Below are 20,524 nucleotides of genomic sequence, written 5' to 3' on the forward strand. Positions count from 1 at the left end.
TCCTTCTCAACTGCTTATTTGTTTGGGGGCAATGTCCCCCTTGTTTGAAGGGCCTCGCTGGTCAGCTCTGTGGCTGGAAGAACTGGCCGAGCAGTTCTCACTGAACGCCCATCCCTGAGTGTCCAGAATGTACATGCAAGGGTGATGGCACCTCTTCCAGAGGGAGAAAGGCCCTGGGCCTGTGGGTCTGCAGAAAGGAAGGACCCACCGAGACCCCATGTCCCCACACGGTTTCTGGGCTCTTGACGTAAATGCCTTGAAACAGTCTGAGACTTTCTGATATAGTTCCACACAAGGGAAAACCTGGGTTGGAAGGAGTCTGTACTCCGGGAAATGGCATGCTTTGTGCCGGAGTGAGAGTTTGGGATGTATTTCCCTCGATAGGCACCCGAGGCGACCATGCTGGGGCGTCCTCATCTGTCTTTGCCTCAACTCGCCTGCCCCTTTCTGGCGTCAGACGCCCTGAACCTCTCACCCGGCACAGTTGCCCGGGAGTGTTTTTCTGGTCTTTTCTGCCTGAACAACCTCAGTGTCCTCTCACCCTGGGCTGCAGGTCAGCAGTCCTGCCTCGACGCCCCCTCAGCATCTTCCTCCCGGGCGGTGCTCACTGAGATTTGTGCAGTGAGTGGAGGGCTCGTGAATAATCTCAGGTGTTAATAGAAGCAGGCAGCTGGGGAAGCATCTCAGCTAAGTGCAGGGACCCAGGCCCAGGTCTGTGATTAGGGGTGGGCAGAAGCTGTCTTCTCTGATGAAGGGCAAATCTAATTCTTTACCTTCTTTTACTCTGTGAACAATTAGAAGGAAAGAATTGATCTGGTATTTAGAACAATACTTTTTAAAATTTACCTGTCGACGTAGCAGGGGTGTTCAGGAAGTTGTGGGTCACGTTCCAGGGAGGAGTGAATGACTCAGGTGGACGCTGAGCTGAGGCTGTGACCCCCTCGTGGCCGCTGTGAGGACACTGCCCACAGGCGTGACTGGGGCGCTGGGGGTAGTCGGGGTTCGAGGGCAGAGCCCCCTGCACAGGGGTGGAGGGGATACCCGCCCAGGTTTCCGGGCCCCTCCATGAGCCCCAAGCAGGGACCCAGCAGGTCACCGGGGAGAGCTGTCTCAGCCTCCGCCTGAGCCCCGATTCCTCGCAGACCTGCCCATGCTCTCCAGAACTCTGGCCCTCCACGTCAGCATCACCACAGACATCTCCTGACCCGCTTCATTGTCAGCATGAGGTGCCCAGGGAGGTGGGCCCTAAATACAGGGGCAAGCGGGCGGGGAGGAGCCACCAGTCCAGGTCCCCATGAGCCCGGGCCTGGGAGTGGCTGCAGCTCACAGGCCCAGCCCAGAATCCTATTCCTAAAATGCCCCCACCCCCACCCCAGGCTCTTCAGCCTGGCCTCGGTGCTCTGTCTCCCGCTACTGAGTTTCCATTAAAGCCCTAGAGGTGGCTCCCGGGAGGCCCCCAGAAACCTCAGGAAACTGCATTTGCCGAGAACAGCACACGGAGGCCCTCCGCTCACCCGCAGGCAGGCCCCTGGAGCGCGGCCCTCCGGACCCTCACTCTCCAAACCCAGTCATTCATTTAGTAACACAGGGTCCCAGGGCGACTCTCTACCCAGAAATGAAATCTCAGGCTTGAGAATAACGATTTTACCTGCTGAACTGCCAAGCTCAGGGCAGGTGCCTCCAGCCCACGCTGAAGGAGGGGAGGGACCCAGTGGAGTGTGGGTGACATGCCTGCAGCGTGAGAGACCCAGGCGCCTCCGGGACATGGCTCGTCTCTCCGGGGACACGGGGGCGAGCTCGGGGCCCAGCAGGGGTCTGTCTGCTCAGCTCGGGGCGCTGAGCTGAGTGGAAGCAGAGAGAGCTGCACCCGTGAGTCTTTGTGAGCACAGCGTCCATACCTGGCTGGTCTGAGCTGGAAACAGCCTGGGCCACGAAAACTGAAAAAGGGGGAGGACGAATACTTTGCCCGGTGTGCTGACCTTTAACCTCGCCGATCCTCTTGACCTCAGTGGTAACTGCCAGTCACACTTCAAAGCTCTGCCTCGGGGTCTGTAGGCTTTCCAGGGCACAGTGGGAATTGGTGGTTTTTCTCAGTGTTCCCGAAGCTTAATGGCTCCCAGTGTGCCGATTTCAAATGAATCAAGCTGTGCGTGGCAGGCGGTGAGCGCCGACGGGTGAGCGCTGCACCCTCCTCCGCTGGCGCGTGGCTGTGGCGCCTTGGCTGGGCCGTGCTGTCAGCCGCCTGTCGCTCTTCCAGATGAGCGAGGCCGAGGTCAACGGGCAGTTCGAGTCGGTGTGTGAGTCGGTCTTCAGCGAAGTGGAGTCTCAGGCCATGGACGCGCTGGACCTCCCGGGATGCTTCCGGACACGCAGCCACAGCTACCTGCGCGCCATTCAAGCGGGCTACTCCCAGGACGACGAGTGCGTGCCCCTGACCATCCCCGCCGACGCCGCCTCCACCATCAGGCCCACAGGTAAGCCACGCCCTCTGACGCCCTCCCCGGACGGACTGGTGTGGGGCACCTCCGTCCTCACTGACTGGGGTGAGTTCTCTCCAAACCTCTGGAATTTCCAGCTTACGTTGGTGACACAGTGCCTTTTGCAGTGGTGTTTTGAAATGTTTCTTTCTTGGATCGCTTTTCTTTTTCTTAGGATGAAATCTATCGATTGTGAAGGTTCCTTATAACAGTCAAGTAGAGTTGTCATAAAGTTTTATATATGAAAAACATTGATGTTTGGGAGGTGATTGTGCTTTAAATACCAAAGTTGGATAGATGGCAGTAAAACCTCAGCTGATGCGCAGTGACCTGAGGTCCTCACCGCAGGCCCAGCCCGAGTCTGCACGGGCAGATCCGTCAACACGATTCCTGCTACAGAGCAGATCATTCACGGAACTGCTCTCATTGCGGGCTGTGCGGGCTGAAGGTCACAGTCTCCTTCAATTCTTGGGGAAAGCCAAGATAAATCTGATAATTTATCACCTGAGCTAAGTATCACTGTCTAATGTTTCTGCGCACTGTGCTGGTTTATGTAGCACCGTGAGTAAACATGGCCCGGGGAAGCCCAGAAGCAGCCGGCGATCAGAGTCACCGAGCGACGTGATGGGAAGAGCGTGGGGTTTGGATCCGATGGGGCTGGGGCGGGGATGGTTCTGAGGAGGACTGGAGAGAAGTGGCCCCAGTTATTGACGGCTCCTGGGAGCCAGGCCGGGGGCGGGCCACCCGCCCGCGACGGGCCACCCGCCCGCGACGGGCCACCCGCCCGCGACAGAGCTGTGTGTGTTTGAAGCCAGGATATTTAGCAGAACATGGAGCAATGACTGGGAGCTAGGGGTCGCAGGAGTCCTGCGGCTGCCTTGAACCTTCGCTGTCCCTCGCAGAGCCTGCAGGCGGGAAAGGACTCACCAGATTCAGACCTGCGCCACCGCCTCTGAGATCACGGCAGGTCAGCCTCAGAGTCTCTCTCCTCACTGTCCAAGCCAAGCAGAAGCTCTGAGCACGTGACCAGGTCTGCCTGAGGATTAGTGAGCTCGGAGTGCCGTGGGGCCTCGGTGGTCTTTTCCTGTTGCCTGTGGCCCCGAGCGGAGGCCGTGATGCCCCCATGCGCCCAACCCCGGGGGTCAGGGTGGGCGCGGTTCTGGGAGCCCTCCCCTGCAGGAACCAGGGCCCAGTCCACGCGGCGCTTCCCCTCTGAGGCACCCCAGGTCCGTGACTTCAGGGACCACCCCTCATGCTCTGCCCCTGTGGGAAAAAGTGCAGAAAGTGAACTAATTAGAAACTTAAGAATGTTGTGAGCCTTACTATCGTTGCAGATTTTAAAAATACGCTGTAAGAGGTAATTACTGATAGGTTCACCAATATTCGTTGGGTGTCTCCTATGAGCAAACAACAATTAAGCACGCTCTTGGTCTTCAGAAATGCTCTGAAACAATAATCACCTGGTGGAAAATGACTTTCTTGTTTATAGAGCTATCACTCCAGAGGAATAAATATAAAACAGATTTCATGGACATAATACAAGAACCAGTGCAGAACTCAAGCTAAAATTCTAATTCATGTACATATCATTTTACCAAGTATTACCAATACATCTTTGTATTCCCAACATGTATGCACCAAATGTATTAACAAAAGGAAAAAATGCTTCTCTTCAAAGTTTCTCCTGAATGTTGGCCTAGTTATGGAGTCAAAATTCTTCCAGACAACAGTGGGGAAGCAGAGGCAGGCATGCCCTCCAAAGTTAGGGAGTGGTCTGAGGAATAAGAGATGAGATGGATAACATCAGGAAAAATACCAAGTTGCCTTTAAATAATTGAAATATAGAATTATAAGCTTCCTTTTTTAAAGGTGCAGACGAATCCTTAATTCCTCCCTTCCCCTATTTTACTCTAAGCATTAGAAATTGAATATTTGTAAATTTTTCTCTCCTAAATAGAATAGTGATGGCCTGCAGCAACAGTCTACTTAATAGGATTGTGAAACATACCAAAGAAATGAGAAGCCACTTTCTGGAGGCGAGGCAAAAACAAGGTTTCCATGATTTTATGTTGAAATACTATTTGGAAGATCATACATTTAATAACTATCCTTGGTTGATGTGTGTGTGTGTGTGTAGAGAGAGAGATTATTTTGACAAGCGCATTTTGTTTTATAACTCTAAAATTAGCTTTTGAAAATAATTCCCCAAATAGTTATTTAAAAACATTCCCAGTGATTATTTTGAACAATAAGATGTAATTAAATGTCTTTTTAAGCCTGAAACATAAAAGTTGGTGTCCTTAGGTTGCGTCACCTGTATAAACGCAAATATGTAATGTTGATACTCATCTGCTGCTGCTGCTAAGTCGCTTCAGTCGTGTCCGACTCTGTGCGACCCCATAGACGGCAGCCCACCGGGCTCCCCCGTCCCTGGGATTCTCCAGGCAAGAACACTGGAGTGGGTTGCCATTTCCTTCTCCAGTGCAAGAAAGGGAAAAGTGAAAGTGAAGTCGCTCAGTCGTGTCCGACTCCTAGCGACCCCATGGACTGCAGCCTACCAGGCTCCGCCATCCATGGGATTCTCCAGCAAGAGTACTGAGTGGGGTGCCACTGCCTTCTCCGTGTTACTCATCTAACAGTGATCAAACACCAAACGTGCGCACGAAAGGTCCATTAGCAGTTTTGGAACGTGTATCAGGCATTCTGTTCTCAACGCTCACAGGTTGATGCTGCCGCTGAGTGTTTCTCTCGTTTGGGGCTTGAGTTTACCTGTGATTTCCCTCAGCCCTTCAAGATGGATGAAGAGGCAGCTGAAACAGACACTTGTCATCTCATCTCCAGGGGCCTGAAACTGGACCAGACTCTGCCACTGGGCACTGGGACCCTGGCCGGCGCGACTCTCCAACCCACTGTTTCTCCATCACCAGACACCCCACTTATTGATTAGGGTCCTCTCACTAAATGAAGTGGTTTTGAGGACATCTACTTTCATTTCACACATGGCTTCTTTCTCTTCTGTGAAGTGATTTATCAGATAGATTTACTTGTCTAAATATGCATTTCACCCGATTCTTCTAGAGAAGGAAGGTTATTGATATCGTGGAGGAAAACACTGTAAAATTAGATGATAATGATTTTTCTCTGGGTCAAAAGTTTTCTCAGCGTACGTCAGCACTGATTCCAGGAGGCATTACCACGGAGGGAAAATCTATACCAGGCATGACGGAGGAGACAGCTGTAAACCTTTATCTGTCTGGTGGTTTGTATTTCTGCAGTAACGTGACTCCCAAGCGTTCCCGTGACCTCCTGTTTCCAGGATGCCTCCTGCGTGTGGAGTATGGCACCTTCCTGGGCTCTGGCCGCATGACCTCGGCTCGCTCCCCACAGCACCTCCCCTGATTCCCCCACTCTGGCCTCCGCCAGCCGGGACCCCAGTAATCCTGTCGGGCCATCATGAGAGCGGGCATGGTCAGTCACTGCAGGAAACAACTGTTTAACTTGTGGATACGTGAGCCACTCAGACTTAGCACTTAGCATCCTAAACCCTAAATAATCAAAGATTAAATAAATGAACTCTTGCGTGCATAAATAGGTGAACAAATGAGTCACTCGGCTCGATCCCAGGCTGCAAGTACCGCGGGACTGACCGCTGGGGCCCCTGGGAGCCCGCCCCCACCCCGACGTCAGCTCGTGGCTGTGCCCCCGGCCTGCTCAACTGGAGCGCCGCTCGGCACACTGAGGGCCCCTCGGTGCCCTTCTTGCTGCCCCCGCCGCCACAGGCTGCCTCCTGCAGCACCACCACCGGGCACCCCCATGGCTCCGTGGCTCCCGTGAGCGGAGGCAGTGGTCTCCGTGGCCAGCGCATGACCTGGGTGACCCGGCCGGGCCCCCAGCTGCCCTCTCACACCTCCTCGCGGTCTCTCACTTCATATGCTGTTTGCTGAGCCCAGAATTTGCTTTTCAGATTTTTTTTTTGTCTAATTCCGAGCTATGCTTTTGTTGTCAACTCAGGGATCATTTCTTCCAGGAACTCCTCACTGGTTTGGTCTTCATCTAATTAGTGTAGGAGCCAACACAAACGCCTTCCCTCCCACCCCCGATCAGATGAGTTCCAGCTAAGGTACACACTTATTAAAACAGAGAACTCCTAATTTTCATTTATTTCTAAAATGTACTTCCCTTTTAAATATATAGATATATTAGATGCCAAAACACGTAGGCTATTGCACATGTGTACATGCTAAGTTGCTTCAGTCATATCTAATGGACTCTTTGAGACCCCATGGACTGTAGCCCACCAGGCTTCTCTGTCCATGGAATTCTCCAGGCATGAATACTAGAGTGAGTCTCCATGCCCTCCTCCAAGTGATCTTTCTGACCCAGGGATTGAACTTGCATCTTTTAAGTCTCCTGCATTGGCAGGCTGGTTCTTTATTTGCCACCTGCAAAGTCCTATACCTATGATAGTGACTCATATTTACTATCACTATATACTTACATCAGTGTATACTTACATCATTTCATAATTATGTTTAAAAAGCATTGATACTATGGCTTCTGTTTCTTATAATGTGTTAGTTAAAAAACATTAAAAAAACAGTTATTTAAATTTACAAAATTATAAAATATTCTGAGAACTTTCAAAAGAAAATAAGTTTGCTCTCAGGAAGAGATCCTGTGCCGTGCTCTTCAGTCGGGTCAGTGGCTGTCAGGAGTTTTCTTTCCTTGCAGTGAGGTAGAGGATGAGCTAACACTGGAAGGCAGAGGAACGTGGCCACGCAGCACTGCGTATATATTGAGTTTGTTGGTTATCTGTACTTAATCACTTTATGCATACTATCTTCAAAATGCACTAAAAATTACAATGTACTTGTTACTTTCACAATTTCAGGTTTTTCTCCTTCAATTATTCTGACAACTTAAAATGACGCATTTGGACTCATACCTAGTGGTTTCCTCTTAGGTATTTCTATTTTCTGGAGAATTAACCTTTAAGAAAAATTATCCTTTGAAACATCATTCAAAGGGGAAGAGAAGGAGGCTTCCTGCAAGCTGCTCATCTTACCCATCTGTCTCTCCTGCCAAGCTTCCTGGTGGCTGGTTACTTTTGCTTTGGACTAGTGCTTGAGGACTAAGGCACTGCTATTCCAAGGAATGTTGGAAAATTGCACATGTGATACCGGTGATGGTTAAGTTTATGTGTCAGCCTGCCTGGGCCTCGGTGTTTATTTTATTTATTATTCCGGGTGTTGCTGTGAGGGTGTTTTTTGACACGTAAACATTCTCGCATCTGAGTGAAGCAGATTGCCCTCCCTAATGTGGGTGGGCCGTGCCCAATCAGTTGAAGGCCTGAACAGAACAAAAAGCTAACCCTCCCGTGAGTAGGAGAGAATCCTCCAGCCTGACTGTTCTGCCTTTGAACTTGACCAAAAGACCAGCTTCCCCTGGGTCTTGGGCCTGCCAGTCCTCGGATGGGAACTGACCGTCAGCTCTGCTCAGTCTCCAGGTGGCTGACGGGTCCCACACAGCTCGGGTCTCGACAGCCTTCACAGTCACTCGAACCAGTTCCTCTCGTGAACCTCTCTCTCCACGTGTGAACACCTTTTCTGGTCCTTTCCTCTGCACAGATGTGACTAATTCTGTATCTGCAAAGCGAATTTCTTCAGGTTCTACATTTAAAATGGTCGTATCATTTACGCAGGAACTTTCATCAGCAGCCCTTCACTCTGGCCAGCAGGTTGACCTTAAGGAGACGGACCAGAATCTTCTGTCCTGTGGCTGAGGTTAGGGGCCGGGGGTGGTCATTGAGATGGGAGGCATTTTCACAGATGTTGAGAAGCTATGTTTGTAAAACGATCAATCGGGTAGATCTGAAAGTACAGAAACACCATTCGCTTCTGCAGGCTGGTGATTGCTGACCACCACGTGACAGGTTTGACCTCCCCTGGGGACCGGGGACATCAGAGAAGGACAGAAGCTGCCTGGCAGCTCAGCTGGGTCCCGAGGGTGTCCCTGCTGCCAGGTCTGGGTCGGCATGGACGGGTGACTCGTCAAGCAGGGCAGTCAGTGTGCAGGAGCTGCGGGACCGGTGAGTTCTGGTCCAGAAAGAGCACTGAGGGCAGGAGCTGGAGAAGCCACCATAAAAGAGGGAGCAAGAGGCTGAGGGGGCCCTGGGGACTCAGCAGTCATGGAGCTGCCAGGCCCGGAGCCTGTCCCGACTGCTGGGTTAAGGGCAGGTCGTTCCAGAGAGAAGGTGCCCACTCCTCACCTGGCAGGTCTGCAGCTGAGGCCCTGCAGGAAACGTGATGAGCAAACTGGAGACAGACTCCCACAGGGGCCGTGGGCTCTGGAACCGAGGCCCCCAGCCTGGAATCCATGGGCTCCTGGGGGACCCCTAATACGTTCAGGAGGTGAGGAGCGATAAAAAGTGGATCCTTAATTTTTCTAACATCTTTGTTGTTCCATCGCTGAGTCATGTCCAACTCTTTGTGACCTGATGGACTGCAGCACGCCAGGCCTCCCTGTCCATCACCAGCCCCCGGAGCTTGCTCAAACTCACATCCATCGAGTCAGTGATGCCATCCAACCATCTCATCCTCTGTCATCCCCTTCTCCTCCTGCCCTCCTGCCTTCAGTCTTTCCCAGTGTCAGGGTCTTTTCTAATGAGTCAGTTCTTCGCATCAGGTGGCCAAAGTATTGGAGCTTCAGCTTCAACATCAGTCCTTCCAATGAATATTCAGGGTTGATTTCCCTTAGGATGGACTGGTTTGATCTCCTTGCCATCCAAGGGATTCTCAAATGTTTTCTCCAACACCACAGATCAAAAGCATCAATTCTTTGGCACTCATCCTTCTTTATGGCCCAACTGTCACATCCATACATGACTACTGGAAAAGCTACAGCTTTGTCTAGACCTATGTTGGCAAAGTAATGTCTCTGCTTTTTAAAAAGTCTTTATGCTGTCTAGGTGTGTCATAGCTTTTCTTCCAAGGAGCAAGCATCTTTTAATTTCATGGCTGCAGTCACCATCTGCAGTGATTTTGGAGCCCAAGTAAATAAAGTCTCTCACTGTTTCCATTGTTTCCCTATCTATTTGCCATGAAGTGATGGGACTGGATGCCATAATCTTAGTTTTTTGCATGTTGAGTTTTAAGCCACCTTTTTCACTCTCCTCTTTCACCTTCATCAAGAGGCTCTTTAGTTCCTCTTTGCTTTCTGCTATAAGGGTGGTATCATCTGTATATCTGAGATTATTGATATTTCTCCCGGCAATCTTGATTCCAGCTTGTGCTTCATCCAGTCCAGCACTTCACATGATGTACTCTGCATATAAGTTAAATAAGCAGGATGACAATATACAGCCTTGACGTACTCCTTTCCCAATTTTGAACCAATCTGTTCCATGTCTGGTTCTAACTGTTGCTTCTTGACCTGCATACAGGTTTCTCAGGAGGCACGTAAGGTGATCTGGTCTAACTTTAATATAAAATGTCCCCTGGTTACAAATGCAGCAACAGAACAGGGTCACTTTAGCAGGGCCTCCAACCCCTGGTGTGTTGGACCCAGTGTATAGCCACCCTACAATTCGTACAAGGATTTCAAAACACCCTTTATGTTCATGAGGCTTTGAAATCACAATTGTTGTCAGTCCTTTTGCCAGATCTCATTATTAACTGCATTAATAGACACCCTGGTCACAGAAATTTCCTGACGCTTTGATAACTGTATTTTGATGTAATTTTTTAATCCCCTGCATTTTAGTTTTCAAATTTAAAATGTTCTCTGTCTTGAGAAGGAGGGCATCCGCTTGACCGAGCTGCTGACGGGTCATAGCCCAGTGGCAGGCCTCACTGTAGGATTTCTCTGCTCTCATGAGCAAGACTTCCCTGGAGACAGAGGGTAAGATATTTGCAGTTTTCTGTGCTAGGCTTTCTCATAGATAATTAGTATCAGAAATTATTTTAGTTTTTACTGTTGACTCTCTTTTCTCCGTGACCATGAGAACAGTCACCTCTTGGTGTTGAACACTGCATCAGACACTTCTAGAACAGGGGCTGGAGTTTCCCACCCATGAGTGATCAGTTTGCATCAAAGAACACAGCAGACAACCATGCAGCAGGGGGGGACACGCTTCCAAGAGGCCCAGGGTCTCAGGGGTGCTTTCTCAGTCCCTTTGCCACTGGCCGCACAGAACATGCCTTCTGAAGTCATGTGTGCAAACACCAGGGGCCAGGAGGCTGAGGTCTGCTTGGGGTGAGGTCTTCCATGGCATGCTGGCCACACGGGCTCCTGCCACTACGTGAGCAGTCTTACCACACCAGGCTCCAGGGACACCGGCTGGGGATCACAAACGCCGCCGTCACCGCTAAGCAAGGCTGCTGCTCGCAGGCTGGCCCGTCCTGCCTGAAGCAGCAGTGAACACCCGTGGTCCTCAGGCGTCGCTGGTCTTTAGTCAGTGTGTTTCCTCACATCCGTCAAGGTCATGGCTACGCTCAGGCACACTTGGATTTGCTGCGGCTGAGTTTGCATTCGCCCAGTCTCCTGAACTGTGTGTACACCTGGGCTGTACAGGACTCAGTAAATATTTGTCGAATGTAAGAATGGTTGACTTGAGAATTTACAGCTTATAAAATATTTAAATCCATTTACATGAACAGCTTGCACTCCCTTAATATTTAAAGTTCAGTGTTTAAGCTACCCTGCGCTAAGCCGCCCTCTCAGACAACTTCCTCATTGGATGTCTATCCCTGTGTGTGTATGTGAGTCACTCAGTCGTGTCCGACTCTTTGCAGCCCCCTGACTGCAGCCCACCAGGCTCTTCCATCCACAGAATTCTCCAGGCAAGAATACTGGAGTGGGTAGCCATTACCTTCTCCAGGGGATCTTCCTGACCCAGGGATCGAACCCAGGTCTCCTGCACTGCAGGCAGATTCTTTACCATCTGAGCCACCGGGGAAGACGGTACCAACTCAAGGTGCCTGCTGCTTTTATCAGATTTTCACGTGACACACAAGTGGGTCACGTGCAGCGTAGGTGTGAGACAAATAACACGTTCATTTCTTTCCTTAAATCACCAAAGTCTAGGAGGGGTCAACTTAAACTGCCTTCCCCAAGCAAAATCTCTGCAGAGAGGAGCCCAGAGCTGCTGCAATGGGAAGGATTGTGGGAAAAACATGCGAATAATATCCCCAAGTCTTATCCTGAGATGTAGGTCAAGTGCAGAGATTCTCCCAGAATGGCCACAACACAGGCCTGTGAATTATTCCTGAGATGACGTCCGGCCACTTCTGAAAAGAGGTCCTCAGTGGCCCACTAACTGCAGAATCGTTGCAGTTTTGATGTTGACTCCCTGGACAGGTAAGAATTATTCGGGCATATAAAGTGACTTTGAGGGAACTGCCTATCTTTAAGTGCAAGATATCCAAAGAGTCAAAATATTTTTTTGACTGAGAAAAGTACTCCGCCATTAACTTCCTTTGGCCTTTATAAAGACACCAGAGCTGTTCAAAACTGAGACTTTCAGTTAGCACTAGCTGGTTACCATTTACTTTCAGTAGGGGTATTAGGCTAAAACAGAATTTGGTTAGGGCATTTTAACGTTCCCAGATTTGGAGTAAGAGATTGAATGAGGTTGAGATTACTCTTTCAACCCATTTTCAGATGCCGAAAGAAGTAGAGTGCTACACATGTGTATAGTGAGCTTGGTTTATGGTTTCAGACTTGGGTTGTGAAGCTTGTATTTTCACTGATCCTTTCAAATGATGGCTAGGAGGCAGTGAACCATAGTCAGGAAACCATAGACTCGAGGGGACATATATTCATACGTGTAGAGCATTTCCTAATAAAACGCTTAATTACATTGAATTTATTTCATGCTAACATAGTCATTAAGACACAGAGCCATGCTGTGTTTTTTATTTTTTATTTTTATTTTTTTTAATATTTATTTATTTGGCTGCATCAGGTCTTAGATGCGACATATGGGATCTAATTCCCTGACCAGGGATCAAACCCAGGCCTCCTGCATTGGGAGCTCAGAGTCTTAGCCACTGGACCATCGGGGAAATCCCATGCTGTGTTTTTTAAACACAAATGATGGGGGAGCTTTGAAAGTCCGAGTGGATTTATCATAAAGAACATTTATACCTCTGTTTACCCATTTATAAATGTTCTTTACGATAAATCCACTGGGACTTTGGTTTGATCCCTGAGTCGGAAAGATGCCCTGGAGAAGGAAACGGCAGCCCACTCAAGGATTCTTACCTGGAGAATCCCATGGACAGAGGAGCCTGGCGGGCTACACTCCTGGGAGTCGTAAAGAGTCGGACACGACAGAGACTGAGCCCAGACAGATGCACGTTCACTTATTACTTTTTGGAAGCCAAGGAGGAAAGAGAGAAGGAAGGATGAGATGACTGGGTCTGACGTCACCATGAGTGTGAGTAGGAAGTAAGAAGGAAAGTTTCACCAGCTGAGGAACGTGGCCGTTTCTGGGATGGCAGGTACAGGTCCTCTGAATGCCTGTGTGGCGAATGTGGGGCGAGGCCACGTATCCAGTTCATTAAAGTGTCTGTGTGTGCTTTGATCTCTCTCTAATAGGAAGTTGGTGTTTATTGGTTTCTAGCAGGCCATTCCTTCACTACCATTTTGATCAGTCACATGATCAACGGAATCCAGTCCACAAATATTTATTTTGTGCCTAATGGCTATAAAATACTAGAGAGATACTTCATGAAAGGAAAGGAAACGAAATTGAACTATGTTTAGAAGCTCTGGGCATATCTGCAAATAGGTAATCACGGTGATCACATGTTCTCAGCTGATACTTGGTAGTTAACATTTAGTCTCTTCTGCTAATTAACATTGAGTTATTACAAAATGGTCTGTGATTCATGAAATGGTCAGAGTTCTCTCCTCTTCCGAATATTTACAGCAGGAACTGAGATCCTAGATCTTAGCTGTAGGACAGAGGAGTCTCCTCCCGCCCACTCACCCTTTCCTGCAGACTGGGGCTGAGTTGTCTCTGCCAGGGAAGTTTCTAAAAGGCCTGTGTTATCTGGAGAATGATGCCAAAAAGAAATGAGTTCCTTTCGCATTGGGGGCTCTTTACAAGGCAGATGCCGTGTGCTTTTCAAAGGATGCTCAGAGTCTATGTCTGCATCTGTTAGATGCAAGCCCCGCCCACACCCATCCACATCTGGACACCGCGCCAGACTTCAGCTCAGGGAGCCCCAGCCTGGCACCCCAAGCCCTGCCTGTGGCCCGAGATCAGGGAGTTCCTTTCCTAAAGCCCCATTTGAATGATTCTTTCTCTTTTCCCTTCAAAATTAAGTTGGCTTTTTTTCCAGTCATACATTATTACCATGCAGGTGTGACCTTGGGAGATGTTTGTGTTTCTTTCGCTCTCTCTTTCAAAAGAATAACCATGAACCTGGTAGTAACTGAATATTAAACTAGACCCCAGGTTCAGGCAGAAAAGTTGACTGGGTTTTATACATACCGTGGTGCTTTTCACAAAGCTATTGTGAGGTTGTGCTTGGAGCCCGTCGCCGGGAGCACTCTGTGTTGTAAGGATGCATTTGGCTCCGCGTCTCAAGCAGGCAAGCAGGGATTTCCTCACTGCTGGGTCCCCAGGGCCTGGGATGTGCTAAGCATTATAGAAATACTTGCTGAGTTTTTAATGAAAACAGTGAACAAATGGATTAATCAGTGAAGGACGTTCTCTCTCTGAACTGCACTCAGGTGGGAGCACTGTTCCCAGAACAGGTGGGTTTGCTCTGTGGTTGATGGTCTGGACTTAGAGCCGGAGAATACAAATGTTCAGTGAACGCTGACAGCGGCGTGGATCAGCAGCCTGGTCCTCTGGGAGCGCTCATCTAGAACCTCACTGTGCTTCGTGACAGACTGTGTCATCTGGTTTCCAGCTCCGGGTGTCACGTCAGGTTTTCTGTTTCATAAAGAATACCGTGGGAGATGGAGCCCAGGAAAGGGAGGCAGCCGGCAGGCCGGCACGTCACCAGCAGTCTCCAAAAAGACAGAAAATGGTCACCCTGTCCATATCTCCCACCTTTCTTACAGAACTTTATGAGAGAAGTCCCTGGTGGCTCGGTGGTAAAGAGTCTGCCTGCAATGCAGGAGACTTGGGTTCCATCCCTGGGTCAGAAAGATCCCCTGGAGGAGGGCATGGCAACCCACTCCAGCATTCTTGCCTGGAGAATCCCACGGACAGAGGAGCCTAGGAGGCTACAGTCCAAGGGGTCGCAAAGAGTTGAACACGACTGAGCGGCAGAACAACAAAAGGCAAAATTTATGATGTCTTCATTAGATGCTGAGCATCAGTAGGTGTAAATAGCTCAAGTTACGTCTTATTTTTACCCTTGCAATTAGTATCAACGTTATCACTTTATTAATTTTTCATTGGAAGATTTTTCCCTTTTCCTTGAGTCAAGAGACAGTAGTGACTCCGATACTTGAACTCACGGGTGTCCACAGCCACACCTGCCTTGTTTGCCACAAGCCGACGTGAAGTCAGTGATTTCATCATGAAACAAAGCACCACCCCAGAATTACTCCCCCACACATCATGGTGGTAAAAATACTGTTCTGGCACAACTCAAGTGCAGACTTCATTCCTGATTCCACGTCCCAGGTGAAACGCAGTGCAGCCCACGTGTCGGCTGTGAGGACAGAAGACAGTGCCATCCGCTACTCCGTCTGCAAATTCTCCAGAAACAGACGGACCCGAGTCCCCCCGCTGTGTCCCTGGAGCGGGCCTGCCAGCTTTTCCACTGAAAAAAATCATTGTTTTCCGTGATTCAGCGTTTTCAGCCAGGTTGACGCCTCCTGTTCTCAAAGACTCGGGACACAGCTGCTTCCCACTGGACACCTGACTGGGGGAACCACCCTCTGCACCCCATATGTTTTCAACATTCTGTCCTGTCTGTCCCCACAACCTCAGGACTCGACTATAAATCAATTCTGTTGTTTTGTCATTTTGTTTCCAGCCTGGCCCCTTGAACACTTAGAATTCTGTACTTAGAAACTAATCTGATTCTCCACACCTTTAAAAGTTGCCTCATTCTTAGCTTTTCCTTGGAAAATCCAAGTTCTTCTTGAGCAAAGTGGGTTTTAAATATTTTCAATGAAAACAGGAAGTGTCTCAAACCACGAAACAGCTGTCATCACTTCATTTTACTATCTGCAAGATGTTGGATGGTGGCTAGACTATAATTTCTTGCTAATTAACACATGTGTTTGCTGGTGGCCCATCAGAACTTGTGTGGCCCACATGAGTTTCTGTAACTTCAGGGAAACCGCTGTGCTCATGCCAGGGGACAAGACTTCTGCATCCTGTGTGACTTACACTTACGTTTTGAGACCGACATTAATTAAAGTGTCAAAGTAGCTTTAATCTTTTATGTTGAATCTTTGCCTTTGGTTTGGGTTCTCCAATATCCAGACTCTCATTTAGACATTCATGGGCTTGATTACTGTAATTCCTTTTATGCTGTTATCTTTGAAGTTCTAATTAAGAGAGTGAAATGAATAGAAGTGTGACTGTTACGTTCAAATAGAATGGTGATGCCTGCCTTTCGAAGTATATTTTATCTTGATTACGTATTTGTGCTTTATACGATAGAATGCTAATTTTTAAATTTCCTTTTTTGGCTTGCAAATGGCTTGTAAGGACCAAAATCAAAAACACTGTCCAGAATTCCAGGTGTGGAGGGATAATAAGGCACCCATTGAAGTAATGATGTGTTCGCATTTGAGATGACTTAAGGTCATACGGAAGCATAGACTGTGCAGTAGTTGATTTCATCCCATTCAAGTTAGTTTACCTCAAATAGAATGTGTTTATCCAAATCCCCCTTCAGTAGATTTGCTAACCCAACACTTTGAAGACCTACAGGAAAGTCTTTACGGTGGAGTTCCTCTGCTTTGTGTCATCCGTTGAACAGAGAGGTGGGCTTGTACTGATTGAACTTGGCCTGGAGGAAACGCTCAAGACCAGCACGGTCCTGGAAGCTGATGGCCTGCAGCCGCCGTCACTCACCATCCCCGTTGGCTGCTCGTGACTTGAGGAGCTCAAGTGAGCTCAAATGTGGAAGAACTGATGCTTAATTGTAGTTTAGGTGTTTAGATATTTTAGAAGTTTGTTGTTGTCATTTAGTCGCTGAGTCATATCTGACTCTTTGTAACCCCTTAAACTGTAGCCCGCCAGGCTCTGGAATTCTCCAGGCAAGAATACTGGAGTGGGTTGCCATGTCCTTCTCCAGGGGATCTTCCCAACCCAGGGATCAAACCCACGTCTCCTGCACTGTAGGTGGATTCTTTACCACTGAGCCACCTGGGAAGCCTTTAGAAGTTCAGGTTGTTTAAACTTGACTCCTGGATGAGCTATTAGACAAAGCCATCTGGAACATGGCCCTTCTCACAGAATCAGAATAAATCCATGAAGTTTTAGGCACATCATCGTCCAGGTGGAGAAGTCCGCCCTCCTGTAACTCAACCAGCAGGTCCATGGCTGCAGCCTCCTCCCACCTGCGCAGCTCAGCGTCCTTCTGACCCAGGGCTTTGAGTCATTTCTTCAGAAAGAATCCAAATGAGATGAACTCAAGCCCGCGCGTGCCTGGGAAAGCCTGATTTTCATGTGCCTCATCACTCGGCTCTAACAGAGAACTAACAAAGTTTCCTTTAAGCATCAACACTTTTAGTTTAATGCCATTTGCATAGAGATCTCCCCACCATGGCTCCTTCCATCTCTAGTAGTGTAATGAGCCTTCCGTTGTGCCTGGAGCCTTGGATGGGCCTCGAGAGGCTCAACGGAGAAGGCTCCTCCCCATGCTGCTTCCTCTCACCGCCACTGTTTTCAGGGTGAGTCTCACCAACACATCTGATCCCTGAGACACAGGCAGGATCCAGACCAACTCAGGAAATGCAGTAAAGCAAAGTGCATTTAATCTCCGCCTAGAACCACAAAACAGCCTGAAGACCTCCAGGGACTTTCATAGTGTTAGGCACTTGGTGAAAAAAAAAAACCAACGTCAGGTTTTAAAACCAAAAGGATGTTCCTGCCTGGACCCAGTTTAAAAAAAGAGAGAGAGAAAGGGAGCTAGGACTTACCTGGCGGTCCAGCGGCTAACACTCTGCCGTTCCAGTTCAGGGAACGCGTGTTTGCTCCCTCATTGGGGAGCTGGATCCCACATGCTGCCCCCACAGCCAAAGAAACGACAGAGAGAGTAGTCAGGCCCTCAGGATACCTAAAGAAAGTTACCATTTCATTTTCTACTTCGAAATTTGTATTTGACCACTTTTATTTAAATAAATTTTGAGATTGTTTAGAAATCTGTTGATTCATCTGCTCTTTGAAGCCGTACATACTTCAGTAGAATTACATTGCTAAGTTAAAATTAAAATTTTCATTCGTATATGATGTTTGTCTGACCTACATGTAGAAAATGATAGATAATACAGCCTGTACCTAATAATTAGCTCAGTCATTATTACCCAAACTGTTCAACTGAATAATTGAATATTTTTCTTGAATGTGTAAAAGGATATCTATAATTATTTATTTTAATCAGTGGCAGCAAATTAACATGGTCAAATGCGCATTTTTAATTCTTTCTTCTTCATGGTCTTCTCTTTTTTTTTTTAATGTTTGGCTGCACCTCGCAGCTTGCCCAATTTTAAACCCCGACCAGGGATTGAACCCTTGCCCTCGGCAGGGAAAGTATGGAGTCCTAACCACTGGATCGCCAGGGAGTTCCCTTTAATTCTTTCTTTACTGTATTTCCCAGCTTCTAATTCTAATTCTAAGAACTCATTTAAGAATAAACAATTCAAAAAAAAAAAAAAGAATACAGAATTCCGCTCTACAAGTTGTAAATACCAACATGTATTTGTCAGGAGAGTGGACTCATGAATGAATATAGTGATATACCCATATTTTTTAAAAACTCTGTCTCAATGTTATTTTATTTATCTAAAATGTTTTATGCACATTAAGCTTTATTTGCCCCAAACTGACAACTGACAGTTAGTTTTTAAGTTATCAAATTCAAAAGCATTCAGTTGACCAAGCGTGTAAAAGTGGTGCAGTGTCTGCAGTGAACGGCCCTGTCCAAGGTCACAGGAGGGCAAGCCGTGTGCACACGGGCCCAACGGGGAGGCGCAGGGCCATTGAGAACCTGTCTTAAATGCCTGTCTCACAGTGTAAACTGCAAATCCCATTTGGCTTCTGCACTAACGTGTGGGCATGGATCTGGTGTGTGCGTGTCTGGAACTTTTATGTGTCTTTTTCCATGTGTTTCTTTAACTTGTGTTAAGTTATTCACAAAACATTAGGTAGCAGTTGTTTATTTCCATGAAGTGTGTGTGTTAGATTCTCACTGGGGCCGTTACAAGGGGATCAAGGGGCAGGTGACAGGTATTTTCAGGGGCTGCAAACTGCCCCAGCGAAGCCATACCTCCCTCGGCCAGGAAGGTGGTGGTGGACCCACAGGCAGGAATCCTCACGGGCTCAGCCAGGACTCTCCTTGGCCCCTGGTGGCTAAATGCCACCGCAGATGTCCTCAGGGGAGCCCCACATTCTGGGAGGACATCACATCCACTCTGGCCCTCAGAGCAGCCTCGGGGGCCACCCTGATACATTGTGGAAGCAGCATGAACGCTTCCTTTCGTCACCATGCTGCTCGTCCCAGCTTGAGTATAGACTGTTCTCTGCTACGCTGGAGACAGACTTGTTGTTGTTCAGTCTGATTCTTTGTGACTCCATGGACCGCAGCACTCCAGGCTTCCCTGTCCTTCACTATCTCCCGGAGCTTACTCAAACTCACGTCCATTGAGTTGGTGATGCCATCCAACCATCTCATCCTCTGCCATCCCCTTCTCCTCCTACCCTCAATCTTTCCCATCATCAGGGTCTTTTCTAATGAGTCGGCTCTTCACATCATGGGGCCAAAGTATTGGAGCTTCAGCTTCAGCACCAGTCCTGCCAAGGAGCCCCCTTTCAATTAACTTGTTAGAAAAGTGTGTGGTCCCACTACGTTTTTACAAAGAAATCAGTGTATAAATTCACATTATCACCCTGTGGCAAATGCATTCTAAGTTGAGAAGATGTGATAGTGGATCTTCCTGTGACAATGGAGATAAATTACAACACTGCAAATAAGACACCCAGACAGGAAGGCAGTTTGGCGGCTTTGTCAAACTTTTGGTCTGAGTTGCACTGGGTACATTTAGTCGGATTCATCCTTTTTGGCAGGGTGAAGGGAGTCCCTTGCGGCTGAGCGGGGCACGGGGGCGAGCTGTGCTGGATGTGGGCTCTGCCGCGCAGAGGGCCTCGGCCCGGCTTCCGGGGGGGGCGTCTCGTCGTGTTTGTCGTGAGACAGCGTGGCAGTCCTCGTGCACGTGTCCTCACTCCTGGGGAGGCGGGCGCCACCAGAAAGCCCACATGCCTGCATTTTTGCTGCTGCTCCGTGCTGTCTCCACCTGTGAACATGGACACCACCGCGATAGCGAGGCATCGCTCCGTAATCTGTGCTCCTGGGTCTCCCGGTCACCTGCGCTGTCACCCCAGGTGCTGGGAGGCGGGCGGCGTTTCTTCAGAGCCAGTGTTTCTGCTTAAGAGAAGCGGCTGGGACCGCTCTCTCCCCCACTGTAGGGTGAGGTCCGGGGGTGCTCAGCCACAGCCCCGGCGCAGAGCCAGGGTGGAAGGGACCGCCTGCTCTCAGCAGGGTCTGGAGACGCAGTGTCGCAGGATAAAGACCCTCACTAAGTGACTAAAGTCACTTCTACCAATGAGCTGTGCTTCCTGCCTTCCCAGGAAGACACCACCAGCTCCCAGTGTTTCGTGTGAAAAGCTGCCAGTAAGCTTTCTCCCTACTCTTCCCCGTCAATTCACATGTAGATGCTGTGCTTGATTCCCTTGTCATAGCGACGCGGCGGAGAAAAGCTCACTGAGAAGCAAAGCGTGGTGTGGGAGAGGTGCGGGGGGAGGTGAGGACACCTTGGACAGGAAGGCGGGCCTCAGCCTGACCCCA

The 20,524-nt window shown here is 48.9% G+C and overlaps 1 protein-coding gene across 4 annotated transcripts in view; it reads left to right on the forward strand.

Moving 5' to 3' along the window:
* DLGAP2 (DLG associated protein 2) overlaps positions 1–20,524 on the forward strand; it is a 118,320-nt gene that overhangs the window by 66,809 nt on the left and 30,987 nt on the right. For 3 of the 4 annotated variants that reach the window (XM_081524190.1, XM_081524192.1, XM_081524191.1), the window contains exon 6: positions 2,258–2,474. In XM_081524190.1, the coding sequence (XP_081380316.1) occupies positions 2,258–2,474 (217 nt within the window). Of the gene's footprint in view, positions 1–2,257; positions 2,475–20,092; positions 20,096–20,524 lie in introns of all 4 variants that reach the window. The other variant, XM_081524193.1, reaches the window with a different exon arrangement.

This window comes from Giraffa tippelskirchi, chromosome 8 (genome assembly GCF_054371585.1).
Source record: "Giraffa tippelskirchi isolate mGirTip1 chromosome 8, T2T-mGirTip1v1.2.pri, whole genome shotgun sequence".
Lineage (NCBI taxonomy): Eukaryota > Metazoa > Chordata > Mammalia > Artiodactyla > Giraffidae > Giraffa > Giraffa tippelskirchi.